The sequence below is a fragment of the Calonectris borealis genome, chromosome 3 (assembly GCF_964195595.1).
Source record: "Calonectris borealis chromosome 3, bCalBor7.hap1.2, whole genome shotgun sequence".
In the NCBI taxonomy this organism is placed as follows: Eukaryota; Metazoa; Chordata; class Aves; order Procellariiformes; family Procellariidae; genus Calonectris; species Calonectris borealis.
In genome coordinates this window covers 30,139,321-30,154,550 of record NC_134314.1, presented here as the reverse complement: position 1 = coordinate 30,154,550, position 15,230 = coordinate 30,139,321, and the positions used below count along the sequence as shown (strand labels likewise).

The following is a 15,230-nucleotide window of genomic DNA, read 5'->3' as shown; positions in this document are numbered from 1 at the left end:
ATCGTACATTTTATATGAAAACCTTTTTCCTATCGACATTTGCGATGCATATGTTCAATAAACAGAATTTAAAATGCTCTTTGTTAGGAAAAAAAAATATTTTCAAGAGAAATGAGGTCACTGATGATACAACTTACATAAGAAAGCACCAAATTCCAACTGTTTTACGAAAATTTTCCTGTAAGCCTGTAACCTGTTTAACTGAGAATTTGCCTGCGAGTACCTCGTACTGACTGCCCAGTGCAAGAAAAAAATCACAGTAAATACCACGTGAAAAACTAACTAAACATTTACTCCCATTCTCCATCAATCTCTAAATTGTAAAGAGGGATTTTTCCTGTCTTTAGAATTAAAACCTATGAAAATCAGTTAGGATTAATAAACAACACAGCATGTATCTTGACAGAGGACTGAATCCCTATTTTTAAAAAAGATGGGAGTTACATCACAAAGCTACTGATTTATGGTTCTTTAGCTACAAGAACCTATTACTTTGGAAATAGAGTAGTAAAGCAAAATTCCAACAACAAAGTAAAAACACAGCATCAAACCAAGTACTTTAAATCAAGTTAAGATATTTTATTAAGAGAGCCTTTACATGAGCTCTGTGATTCGTAAATACATAAACTGCCTTGCAAATCCTATTACAGATCCAACCTCTCTCCATCCATAAAACTCCACAAAAGTGATCCAAAGGAATAAATAAATAAAGTCTTCAGGAGAACCTAAACTGGGGAAAACTGGTAGTTTGTTACCTATAAACAGAAAAGCATGCAAAATAGACATTCTCCAAGTTCTCAATATAATACCAATACAGTAACATTAAATTTTATACAGGAAAGTTACTACCTTGGTCACAAGACACTGTACAACTGTTCACATGGACAGCTTGGAGGAAGGAAGGCATAGAGAGGTAAGAAAACTGAGAGAAACAACTGTAGACCCAATTTTGGGTTTCAACCTGAAGGTTACATTCAAAATTACTTTATATGCAGGAGAAAAAAATACACGTACATTTGGCTTTAGTGAAAAGAGCCTGAAATAGCTAACACAGCCAGACAGAACACTAGCTAAAGAAAAGAAGTATCTGTAGTCAGAACAATTGATTTGGCTACAAAGATTTTAGCAGAGGTAATGCTGCTTTCAACAGTACTCATGAAAACACAGCCTAAAACTAGAAAGAACTGACTGCACTTGGGGGAAACACTTTCCCAGAAGCAATGCAGAGGGACAGGAAAAAAAGGGTAATTAAAAAGATGTCCCCAACAGTCTTCGTACACTCTTATAGGGTCAGTCTTTCTCAACATGAGAAATACCTGATTTGATAAACATACCCATAAACTCAATTGGTTAAGTTTGATTTTATTATGAAATCCAGAAATGTCTCCAGATGATATGCAGTTCAAATTCCATTCCCTCTATTACATGTATAATAAATCAAACTGCCCCAGTAAATGACATCCTGAAAAGCTATGGAATTCATGATATCTGAGAAATACCAATTCAGTATGAATGCTGGTTATTTAGTTCACTGGCATGTGACCAGTCTGACCTGCTATACTCGCAAGGTGATAAAATTAGTGGATAAGCTTCCAGCATGTCTTCCAGCAAGAAATAACAGAACAAAACAGAAAACCTATCACTAGGGTACCATCCAAATTTGAAAAAAGAGTTATGTCATATCCTAAACTTCACAGTTTCCACTTCTGATCAAGGAATTGCTCAGAAAGGGCAGGGCGGGGGGGGGGGGGGGGCAGGGCGGGGGAAGCAACCCCAAAACCACACATCCACACCCACCCACACCCAAACATTAAAGATGCCCAAGAGCTGTTCTACATAATCTACCCTCCTATGTTGGTCATTCAGTTCTTGGAAGAACAGCCACCTGACCACACTGATGAACAGAAGCACAGGGACACCTAAAACACGATACGGGACACTTCTGATTGTTTCAAGAACTTGGGTTTCATTTAATTCTCAAAAGCCTCATCTTGTCAAATTCTGTCCTTTAACTGGCAAAGAGCACAGTTATATCAACTTTCCACTACCGACATTATCTTTCTGCTAATACCTACTTCAGGACAGTAAATGGCCTCCATTACTGCTAAGCTCCTAAGTGAGTAATAAGATCTGTGAATAGCTTGTACCTTGATTCACTGAAGTAACAGAAGACTTCCTAACTGCTAAGAGCAGCAATCTCATCAGTCTAACCCCACAAAACCAGCAACTCAGCTACATCTTCACAGTTTAACAGTCACTCCATAAACGCATCCTAAGAATATTTCAGCATAACGTCTGTTAATTTGATCCATACCCTTTCCAGCTTGTGAGAGAGTCATGAAGAGTTCCTTCTACCTCTGCTAAAAGCCATTACCAGGATCACGTGGAAAAAATCTTCTTGTCTTCTCCAAACATGTAACTGTTCAATCAGAGCTGAACACGACAACCACATTCTATTACACAGTGATAATTACAGAGCAAGCTCACCAAGCAGACAAAGACCAACAATGTCATCTAACCGAAGAAACCATTTTTGTTAGCACAAACTGGATTCAGGCCAAGACATGAACATGAGACTGCTTTACCGGTACTGATATAGTTCTTCCTATCAATAGATAGGCAACAGACATCCATTCTCATGCTCCTTGCTATTTGTCATACACCAGTATTGCTGACTATACGATGCTCAGCACAAGAAAGACATGGACCTGTTGGAGCAAGTCCAGAGGAGGGCCACAAAAATGATCAGAGGGATGGAACACCTCTCCTATGAAGAAAGGCTGAGAGAGTTGGGGTTGTTCAGCCTGGAGAAGAGAAGGCTCTGGGGAGACCTCACTGCAGACTTTCAATACCTAAAGGGGGCTTATGAGAAAGATAGGGACAGACTTTTTAGTAGGGCCTGTAGCGATAGGACAAGGGGGAATGGTTTTAAACTAAAAGAGGGTAGATTCAGACTAGATATAAGGAAGAAATTTTTTACAATGAGGGTGGTGAAACACTGGGACAGGTTGCCCAGAAAGGTGGTAGATGCTCCATCCCTGGAAACATTCAAGATCAGGTTGGACGGGGCTCTGAGCAACCTCGCCTAGTTGAAGATGTCCCTGCTCATTGCAGAGGGGTTGGACTAGATGATCTTCAAAGGCCCCTTCCAACCCAAACCATTCTATGGTTCTATGATTCTATGCTACCATCCTCCCCAAGCATTTATAATCCAACGTACAAAACTTGCATTTTCTGGGTAGATGCCTCTAACAAGCACTGATTGGAAATCAAACTTCAACTCTCAAAGATCTATGTGTTTCTGTCTTACAGACAAGAACTTGAACTGTTTAAAGAACATACAACCAATTGCTAGCATTATCCATCACATACAGTCAGACTACTGGTAACTCACCATAAGGAGAGCTTAGTACTAACAAAAAGCTTAGTTCATGCTGAATGATGTACAATATAAACCCTAAAGCTAAGCAAGACAGATGCAATGTTGATGAGTAATAACTTTGGATTAGGCCTGTAAATAACACCCAACAAGAACTAATGTCAATGCAGCAGTAAGAAAAAGAGCAGAAAACAAACACATACTCAAAGCCAACTTAAGAGCAAGAGAGAAAGGGTTCTTAGACAAAAAGACCTGATCTCCAAAGTAAAGCAGAGAAAATGTTGTCACTATCCTGAGAAATTTGGTATGGGGGTAAGCAGGTCTGAAACAAGCCTTTCTCAAAGCTTCTGCCACTCACACATACTCATGTTTACACAAGAAATTTCATATTTAGAACATGGTACAAGTTCTTTGGGTTGAAGGCATACAAAGGTAGTATCTTGTTTTGTGCATAGGTTTACAAATACTCTTGAACTCTGCTCAAACCAGGTTTTCAAAGAAGTATTAGTGAGCCATGCCTTCTGCTCCTCCATTTTATCTATGAGATCTAATACCATTTTAGCCAAATCACCTCCTCAGTCCAACTATTTTTACCTTTATCTCTTCAGTTTGCTCATAGCAATCAAACAAGCTTAGCATGAAATCCTCACCATTTTAAAAACTGGAAAGAACAGAGTATGTTCCAGTTACTCATGGAGCAGGAAGCATAAGAAATCTGTTCTTTACTGGCCCTTTGAACTAACTTCCATGAGCATTTTGCTCCTTTTCTTAAACTGTTCCATGGTCTAGGCATGCGTTAGGCAAAAAACTTTTCGAAGGTCTAAAATAAACTGTGGTAAATAAATTTGTGCCTCTGAAAAAATTAACTCTTGAGGAATGAAATCAAGAGTGTAAGAAACACCACCATCTACCATTTCAGTATTTCCTAGATCTTGCTCTGCTAACATAAATAGATAACAACAAATGTACCTAAACCTAGTAAAAACTTACTGAAAATACATTTTTCTAAGTACACTTCCAAACCTAGTGAAAGGTTAAGAGAAGAGTCAACAACCAACGATTCTGTTACCATACTGCTTAATGCACTACAGAATAAATTCATAATGAGATCCTACACGGGGCGGGGCGGGAAGAACTGGAAGGATCAGAATACAGCAAACTATGACTCTGTATGAAACACCAATGGTGTTGTAGCTCTAAGGATGTATGTCAGTTAAGTTTTCTGGGGAGAGTTATGCTTTTTTCTTTTTTAGACAAATTGATGTTGGTGTAGAGATGAGCTTTCATGCATACTGTCTAGAAAAAACAGCCTTTGTATAGGCAACTCTTACCAAGGGTACTATCATCTTGCACGACTGCATTCTTACCAGCAGACTATGTAAGCTGTGTTAGCTCACCAACAGTCTCAGACAAATCAAATAAATCATGAGCTATATGAATACTCAAGGAAGAAAGACAAGCAAAGAAACTTTGCTTCAAACTGATAATCATTCTCAACTAAAAAACTGTAAATACATACTGTGGTCCTACCATCTCAGAATAAGGACAGTTCTTATCAAGACCTACAAAGAACCAGCAACAACAAGAACACTTCGTGTCCTTTTGAATACCTACTACATTAATTCCAAATTACATGTTTTAATTTACTTAGTGAAATGTGGCTCTGCTCTTGCTTTGATATTTAAAAAAAAAACCCCACATTAAATTAATGAACTCAGCATAAATCAAATCAGTTTTGATTCCCTTAGTCTGCAGACAGCCTGAAATAGTAGCCCCCCAAATAAATGAGTTAGCTCACTTATTTTAGTGGACAGCAACCTTAAAAATTAATTGTGATTATTTAAGTATCAATAGTATTAATTATTGCACTGCTGATCACTTTTAGGAGAAATATGTGCCAAAAAGCCCCCAAAAGCCTCCCCATAACTTCCAAAACATCCAGCTGTACTCTGTGAGTTAATTAAAAAATTTTAAATGCAGTATAGGCTTACTGGAGGATGCAGTGTGAAAGAAGAATCTGCATCACTGTTTTACTGGAAGGAAATAAAAAATTTAGAGAGGAGGAATTTGGTTTAGTTGTGTACATTGTACAGTCTTATGCACATTAAGAGTGATACAATTTTGTTTGGTGGGTTACAAAATTGGAGACACAAATATATAAGGATATGGACTATGGCAAGAATAAACAAAAACATTAAGGATGGCCTCAAATAGTGTTCTACTAAAGTGGTAAAAAGATCAAGTATCTTGTTTTGGCTTTGCAGTTCACTTTTTCATTGCCTCAGTCAATACCAACTTTAATTTACAGTTTTCCACATTATAATACCACTGAATTTAGTGAAGGTGAGAATTTAGTCTGTTAATAGAAACAAAATACATATTATATCAGGAAATTATCAAGATTTTCAGAAACAGTTCATAGAAGTTACTAGGGAAAAAAAAATGTTGATATGATCAGTTATCTGCATTAATCTACACTACTTTTCAGTAATGAACCTAAAAAAAAATTTTTTTTTAAACTTCCAGTCAAATAAAAAAAACTATTAAGCATAGAGTATATTTTTGTCTCTTACACCAAATTCAGTGTAATTATTCCAACTATTCATCAATATAAATAATTTTAGGGACTGGATCACCCTTTTTTTTTTTAAAAATCTTTCAAAACTACTCCACAATTCCTAAGATTATTTTTATTTAAAACTTTGCTCTAAATTGGTTCCAAATCAGGTGTTTCCAAACAGCAAAAAAGAATTGTATTACCATTCCAGGGTTTTGTTTGAAGCCAACCAACGCAAAACACCCAGAATCCAGTATCAGCCCAGTACTAGAAGGCCTAGCACTAACAGAATAACCCTGAGGTCAGAGTGGTAGTTTGTATAACTCTCAAGCTCCTACCGCTAATCCAGCATTATTACATTTTTTGAAGACAACTAGCAACTTCACTGATCAGGCACAGAACTTACACTAAACAAATCATGACTTTAAATGGGAATAATTTACACATACTCAAGACAAAGCCTAAATTATTTCCAATCCAGACTAGAAGCCTTCCTCTACTGTTACGCATCAAAGTTAAAAAGAACTGCACATGGTTTACATGCCAGGCATGTAAGCAGCGCAACAAAAAGGGTAGGAAGGAGACAGAAATCCCAAATTATTATTTCTACATTACGAAAAAGGGTTGGTACTAGAGTATAACTGTATTTTAAATTGTAATCTTAAAAAATTGTAACATTTACCTGTTGAACAAGGCATCTGGAAATTGGGATCATTGCTATCCAAAACAGGCAAACAGAACTGGGCACTTGCAGATCCTAGCATAGGATCCTTATCGCTGAGCATGTTCTTCAGCGAATCCTCTAAGACATTTTGACTTGTACTAAAATCCTCACAGACTTCATTCTCCAGGTTGGATCCTAGAAATAGGGCATCATCTAAGTGTTCAGTAGGAATTAAATGGTTAAATGTATCAACTATATCCATGAAGACTCCTGTGTGTCTTTCAGCCCTATAGAAAGACAAGAAAAATACCATAAGAAAATAAGCTACAAATTGTAAAACACCTAAGAAACCAGCAAATTGTTTTGGCTGTTGTGTTTTATAAAGAATGCTTAGGGTATTTTAGAATTGTAACAAAAAAAAAAAATCTGCTTATGGCTTAGATGGTCCACTGCATATCTAAAAATCAATTCTCTAACTGATTATTTTTAAAAGAAATCCCGTCCTAAGTTAATATAAACTCCGCTATCAGCATCAGAATGCTGCCACTTCTGAGTGTGTATATAACAAGGGTTAACTAAAATACCTCCTTTCTAAAATTTGTTTAAACCTTAACCAACCCAAATGGGTGGGACACCAGAGGGAAGGGGAAATCAAGAACAAGCGAACCTGGTTAGCAGCACTGTGAGCGCACATCTCTCTTTACTTTAAATGTAAAAATGTGAGGTCAGCTTCCACTAAAATAAATGGAGCCGAGAAAGCTCAGGAGCCTGCCATACTAGGCCCAAAACTGAGGAGGACTCTATTTCCATTCATACAGGAACTACCAAGTACTTCATAGCAAGCAACTATTTTTAAGCAGCAAGGCCTTATCTCTTATTTTTTAACCTATCATTAGATTCAATAAAATTTTATATGAAAATCTGACCTCAATCAAGTATATGAGAATTCTGAGCTGGCTTCAAAAGGGCCAGGAGCTTTTTAGAAACTTCAATTTTGAAGAAGTTTAGGTAAAACTTAAGGAACTGTATTTAAAGATGGCACCTATATTTTACAAGAAGGGATTCCCTGTTTTCTAGATCACTTCTTTGCGATATAACAGAAATGCAACTATGGCAGCAGAGATTCAACTAATAAGAATGTCTAACTACACAACAGAAAGGAAAAAAAAAGTCAGCAAAGTGTTCCTTTGGAAGTTTAGCATAAGCACATACTTAGAGTGGAGAGAGGTAATTATAATAAATACGGTCACAGAGGCAAGGAAAATAGAGTAGTGCAGTAGTGCCTGGCTTAATCTGGCATACAGGAAAGTCTAGGAGACCAGTTTTGGCACACACAAAGTTGTTCAAGCTTTTGGAAACAGAAAAAGGACATACATTCTCTTCCGCTCCTTCCTTCACCATCCTCCTCACACACGCTAGATGGGATTTATTTTTTTTTAATGAACACATTAATTAAAGGAAAAGGAGAAGTGAGATTTAGAGTTTGTAGTGCTTGAATTACTTTCTAGATCCCTATTCCAGCAACCTGCCACTAAATAAATCCAGTACCTGCTCATGCTCAGTAGAACAGTAAGCATGCTTCCTTATACACATTAATGGGACATTTCTGTTTTAGCAATCAACAGGGAAAATCCTAGCCACACACATGTAAGAGCTCTGCTACAATTTCAACCCTATTTATGCAATTTATTTAATTTCACAAATTTACAAAAACTACAGGTGAGCATGAAAAATATTTTGTTTTGTTTTTTTTTTAAAAACACAACAGTCTTCCTTCTCCTATAAGGCAGCTCAGAAGAAAACAATGGTCAGGTATGGCACTATGCCTTTGCAGAGCATTGTGTCTTTACAGTATCTACACATTAACCATGACAAAACAGTCTAATACACAACATCCTACTGATCAAACAGCAAGCAAGAAGGAAAGTGAGGCCAAATCAGGTGCATTTAATAAGCAGGTAACAGTCTTACAGCAGCATGTTGTAATTTGAAAGCTCCCTCATGAAAAAATGGACTATTTTTATCGAGCAATGCAGTGCATCTACATATACACAATGCCAACTAGCACCTATAGCAGTCCACATTCTTTTCACAGTTGTCAAAATAATTTCCAAATTGGCAACAAATAAAGCAGCAAACTAATGGAGGAAGTGCTATGCTGCACTGTATAATCTATTTTTATTATGCCATGTAGTTACAACCACCTGATACTATACAGGATAAACTACAAGAACTGCCGTGGTTCAAAGTAAGAAAATAATTATAAATGTCCCAATCCAGTACTTTAAAACACCAGGTTTTTTTCATATTAGCGTCACACAAGCACAAGAGTAACAGACACAGGATAAAACAATGGTGAACCCTAACACAAACAAGTGCCAATGACACTGCAATAGAACACCCGTGAATTACTGTAAGAAACCTTTTGTACCCAAAATTAAAGAGTGGCAAGGCTTTGAACACATTTACAATAATGTATCTGAAGTTTTTTTCTGGATAGGAGGGGAACATTTATATAATTGTTACTTAAACACTGCTGTTACCGAAGTAGTGCTGACCGCTTCATTAAAAGCGGTTTAAGTAGCAAAGCTTGAGCAGAATGTTAGCTCTTGCTACAAAAATTGCTGCTGACAGAAATTAACCTCTGTCTTCAGCAACGTGATGAAAAAAGAATACCTACAGTTTTGCAGGACTATCATGCAGCCATTCAGAACACTAAAAGCACTGCAAAATAAGTAACTGTCACAGCAACTATACATGCAATGGCCACAACCGCCTTCAACGACACCTAACTAGCTATTACAGAAAATTCAAGAGGAATTTTATTGAAAGCTATTTCTGGAGCATAAGTCTATGAGCGAATATAAGTTCTATCCAAATTTTGCATCCAAAAGTCATTGTAAGGATATAAACAAAGTGGTTTTGCATATAAGGATATAAACAAAGTGATTTTTATGCACCACAAAATCTAAGATTAAAGAATTTGTTCTACAATTTTTAAAAGTTAGAGAGGTTATCCTAGTAAGGAATATCAAATCAAAATTTTGCTTTACCTGGTTCAAGAAACCACTGTTCAATTCTTTGCGTAACTTGTACAGTACCAAGTTTAGAAAATTATTTCTAGCATTACTAGATTAACTATCACATGAAATGTAGAATCTGCGGGACCCACAATGAAAGATACACTTCTTGCTAGACAGCCAATTGTTAGAAACAGTTGCTACAAAAAGAAAAAAAGAACTCTTCCCTTACACAATGCCTAAAGCGCATGAATTCTGAACAGTTTATTTTGTATTTGAAACACCGTGAACACCAAGAAAAATAGCCAGAGGTATAGGTAAAAACACAGTTAAGTTTTTCATGGTCACCTATGTCCAAAGATAACTCTAACAGCTCCGAGGAGGAATGTATTGTTCCCCTGGAACACAACTGTGTCCTCCACTTGAACTCTAAAGGCCAGTCGCTTGGCATCACTCACAGCAAAAGCACAGATACCAAGCATACTCCCATCGCACAATAATTCAAAAGTGTTTTCCCACTGGGTAGTTAATCAGAAGCAACAGAATATGAAAAGTCTCATGTATGGAGAACTAGTGAGAAGAGGAGTGTTCACAAACAAGGCAAAGAAGCAAATGACAGAGGAGGAAGTCCCAGCCAGGTTCAGTCTGGACAGATGTGAAACTTCTCCCACCCGCTGGCTCCCAGACCATAGGGCATGTACTGAGACTGCTACAGCACACAGCAAGATGCAGGAGTGTGGGTGCAATGAGATCATCACGCATCAGGAAAAGCTAAAGGTACAGAGAGCATTCTCCTCAATCCCTTAAATAAAACATTTCTCTTATACTTTTGAGACTGATTTGTTTCAGTCAGCCCCCCCACTGCAACAATAGGTGCTCACAGAAGTAACCCACCAACCAAAATCTTTCGTTATTAAGTGATCCATCATTAAAACCAACCCTGTTAAAGAGAAATAGCATGTCAGTTAAACATGACTTCCAGAATTTCTCCCACATTATGTTTACCATAAAATCTCGATTGATTGCACCCTCAGTAAGTTTGCAGATGACACCAAGTTGGGCGGGAGTGTTGATCTGCCTAAAGGTAGGAAGGCTCTACAGAGGGATCTGAACAGGCTGGATCAATGGGCCGAGGTCAACTGTATGAGATTCAACAAGGCCAAGTGCTGGGTCCTGCACTTCGGTCACAACAACCCCAGGCAACGCTACAGGCTTGGGGAAGAGTGGCTGGAAAGCTGCCCAGTAGGAAAGGACCTGGGGTTGCTGGTTGACAGCCGGCTGAACATGAGCCGGCAGTGTGCCCAGGTGGCCAAGAAGGCCAACAGCATCCTGGCCTGATTCAGAAACAGTGTGGCCAGCAGGAGCAGGGAGGTGATTGTGCCCCTGTACTTGGCACTGGTGAGGCCGCACCTCGAATACTGTGTTCAGTTTTGAGCCCTTCACTACAAGAAGGACATTGAGGTGCTGGAGCGTGTCCAGAGAAGGGCAACGAAGCTGGTGAAGGGTCTGGAGCACAAGCCTTATGAGGAGTGGCTGAGGGAACTGGGACTGTTTACTCTGGAGAAGAGGAGGCTGAGGGGAGACCTCATCGCGCTCTACAACTACCTGAAAGGAGGTTGCAGCGAGGTGGGTGTTGGTCTCTTCTCCCAAGTAGCAAGCGATAGGACAAGAGCAAACGGCCTCAAGTTGTGCCAGGGTAGGTTTAGATTGGATATTAGGAAAAATGTCTTCACTGAAAGGGTTGTCAAGCACTGAAACATGTTGCCTAGGGCAGTGGCTGAGTCACCATTCCTGGAGGTATTTAAAAGACATGTAGATGTGGTGCTTAGGGACATGGTTCAGTGATGGACTTGGCAGTGCTAGGTTAACGGTTGGACTCGATGATATTAAAGGTCTTTTCCAACCTAAACAATTCTATGATTCTCTTCATGCTCTCAACATCATTTTCTTTTTCAGTTTGAGTCTTCCAGCTTATAAAACTCATTTCTTCAGTTGTTCAATTAGTTTAATTAAGTTAGGTATGTCATAATATTGCCTCAAATCCCAAGAAATACTGGTATGAAATAAACATCTGATAGGCAGATTTTTATCTTGTCCCCATTACATCTCTAGCAGCTCTAAATGACTTTCCAAAATTAAAAGATAAATAGCCAGAATGATCACTTGCTAAGGAAAGAAATAGAGATCTCAAACAAGCATATTCTTTCAAACTAATCTTAGCAGGGAAGGAAGACTAATATCTGGACAAGAGATACTGTACGTCTTTAAGGTTTCTCATTGTTTAGTTTGTCTGTGAAAGAGGCAAAACATTACTTCAGATCCTGTTGTATTATTTTCTTATCGGAACAGAGCAAAACAGTTTAGTGGAGATATCCAACTGCATCAGCATGTCTCTACCATCTTATCTAAAATCCACCCCAAGCAGACGTGATCACAAATTGTATATACCACTAGAAATCCTGAGTATTTCTTAGCTGATGTACAGGCCAAGCATGCTCTGACTGCATTCTAAATTAAGTCTCCCTTAAACACCAGATATGTGCAAGTGTTTAATTTTCCAACTACATGTTTGGATTTTCATTGCATATATTTGTCTTGATATTTTATTATTTTCCTTTCCATGTGTTTTATTCAGTTTAATAGTGTTCCAATACCATTTATTTTACTAAGCAAAAGGTAGGTTTCACACTTTTAAATAACATTCACTGTGATTAATTTCTCTCCTCCCCTCTCCGCCCAGGGGGTGACTTTCATATATTAGTTTACATTTTAAACTTGACTTTCATATATTAGCTTATATTTTAAACTTAAGAACAGAAAATAGAAGTTCCTGTATTTTTAATGATTGTCAATTTAAAAAGAAATCTGGTCCTCAGAAGTTGGACTTCAGAAAAATAAAATATTTCTACAAAGAAAATTAAAAAAAAAAAAATTGCCTGAATTGGGAACAAGGGGGAAAAAAAATCTGAAGGAATCTAACCAAAGACAGTAAAAAAGCTCACACTGCTTATTTAGGATATTCAAAATCCTAGACGTTGAAGATCTTATCTACTTTATTGACCTACCTTAATCAGTGACTCTGAAGCTGCTGAAGATAGCATAGTAACATTACAGTTCCTTCCATTTCATTTATGTACCTTTCTGAACAGTGTCTGTTGCTTCCAATTCACTGAATATGGCTAGTGCTTTTAAAAGCTTTTGTAAATCTAGTTATTGACTGGACTAATGTTGGAAACATTGCAACACTCAAAATATAAGACTTGGTCTATTGTCCTGTAAACACCTTCCTTCAGCTTATCCACACCAAATGACTGAGAGCAAGGACTAGTCATAACAACAGTAATAGACTCCATATTATATGTATTTCTTCAAGAAGTAGCAATAAATGCTGGTCAGAAAAGTATACAAAAGGAACAGAGCTATTTGGATGAATAGCACCTTAGATGTCAAAGCATATGGGAAAAGCTGACTCAGCACTGTCACAGAGGAATCAAATAATAAGTAACAGTAACTGACAAAAACTCCTCCAAAAAAGAAGGAAACTGCACCTTAACTGACATGAAATTAGCTAACACCACAGGCAGTTAAAAAAAAAAATCATTTGCCTAAGTCTTTTGGTAATGACTGTACCTAAAAAGAAAATTCAAGGTATCAAATGTCTATTTTTGTTCACCAGGTGCCGGACCACCCTATGTGCTCACTGATACCTTGACACTCACAACCCACCTACCAATCAATGTCGCTTCAAACGGCGGATGCTGAGCACTGTCAAGTTTTACTACCAACCTCCCCCTTCCTCATATACAAAGCCTTAAAGTTTAAGGTCACAAGCACCTAAGTGAAAATTAATGCTAAGTTGCCAAGTGTCCATGTTTTAAGTGTTAGAACCTGCATTCATTCTCACAACATTTATGGATATTACGGCACCAAAAGCCAAAACTGAGACCCAGGTCCTCTGTAGTAATGGATTTTGGCCAACAGAGCTCACAATCTAAACACATCAAGGGATAAAAAAGGAAATCAATACCAGCCAGCGCATCAGAGGCGGAGTTGGTAAGAAAATCTCAACTTTACAACTCTCATGCCAATGCGCTTTCTGCTCTGGTTCATATTGGCTCAAATCTCATCACCTAGGGCGGTCTTCAAGAATTAAATTAACTGACAAAACATTTTTGACAGGACAACAAATTTGATTTATGAGCATATGAATTGCAATATAGCCACAAAAATGTGTTCAGAAGTGTTAAAGAAAATTTCCTTGTCCTTTCTCAAAAAAAGGATACAACACTTGGATGGAATATGGTTTGCTGAGCTTTGGCCTTTGAGCATAATCAAATTTGATCTTTCTCGTTCACCCGTCTCCCATCAAAGAGGACACTGTCAAAGACCTGCCTAACAGCAACATGTACTCACCAGGTTTATTTGAAACATGAATATTGCTGTAAAGGAGGCCCAGGTACACTGACAAAACTGTATGCCAGAAACATCAACCCGTAAGTATCCATATGCCACCTGTTCCCTTATTTAAATCCCCTATTTATTATTTATATCCCTCATTTAAAATTAAAGATCTAGGTTTTAATGGCACCAAAACCAAAGCCCTGCCACAGATCAAAGAACAAGAAACGTAAATCGGAGTGTTTCATTCATTCTTAACCAGCTCTTCTATACTATTTTTGTGTTCCCTCACCCTAAACACTTCAGACACCAACTGATCCAAATCTTATAACCCTGCTACTGAAATCTCAATAGCCTGACACATCAAGTAACAACCACATCCCAAAATCTATCTACAATCTGAAGGTATTTCAGATACCTTCACTCCCCTCACTGACACAGCAGATCCCTTACTACTTCCTATCACAGTATTTGAAAGAAGGGCAGACAGTTCAAGATATTTCCTTTATTAAACCTTCACTATCCAAAAGAATCACATTCACCAGCCAGAACTGTACCTCATTTCAGTGAGCAGGAAGAAAAAGTAAATTTCAAACAAAGGATTTAATTAATAAGACAAAGAAATGCAGAAAAAGTACAGAGAAATCTTTTCTTAATCATACAAGATCAAATTATTGTATCACAGAAAATCAACTTAACAGTTATCTTTTGAACAGAGTTAATCACTCGTCAAAAAAAAATACATTCCTCACCCTCACTTTACAGCTAGAGGAGGCACAAAGTGCTGCACTAGAAGTTGTGTTCTGTCACAAAAAGTTTTTACGTTGTGAAATCTTTCAAATGTATTTTGTAAAGTAGACTGTTTTCCTTTGCTGGACCATCCCATCAATGAATACTCTTGAATGCCACAAAATTTAAGCATAATCAAAGACTCTACATCATTTTATTAATCTCTCCATCACTGCATACACCTCTAGAATTTGTAAGCTCACTACTAAGAGACATTTCCCTGAAAAGAAACAGATGAGGACAGATTATTTTTCCATCACTACTGCTATGCTCTTCAATTCTTTTCCACTCTCAAGTTCCTCAAGAACTGTTTGAAATATTTTCGGCTTGATCACAGTATAAATGTTAAGCTGTGTAACAGGTTACACTGATTATTTGTCAGTCACTCCAGATAATGTAATTTCATTTGTAATACCTTTTGAA

The 15,230-nt window shown here is 37.6% G+C and overlaps 1 protein-coding gene across 10 annotated transcripts in view; it reads right to left on the bottom strand.

The window, feature by feature from the left end:
• The window catches only part of PHF3 (PHD finger protein 3), a 54,247-nt gene that overhangs the window by 36,416 nt on the left and 2,601 nt on the right, over positions 1-15,230 (bottom strand). For 2 of the 10 annotated variants that reach the window (XM_075145271.1, XM_075145272.1), the window contains exon 2: positions 6,619-6,887. The exons of 4 other annotated variants lie outside the window; for them this stretch is intronic. In XM_075145271.1, coding sequence (XP_075001372.1) covers positions 6,619-6,862 — 244 coding nt within the window. In that variant the 5' untranslated portion in view covers positions 6,863-6,887. Of the gene's footprint in view, positions 1-6,618; positions 6,888-15,230 lie in introns of those variants that run through there. 4 more of the 10 variants (XM_075145273.1, XM_075145274.1, XM_075145275.1 and 1 more) reach the window with 3 other exon arrangements.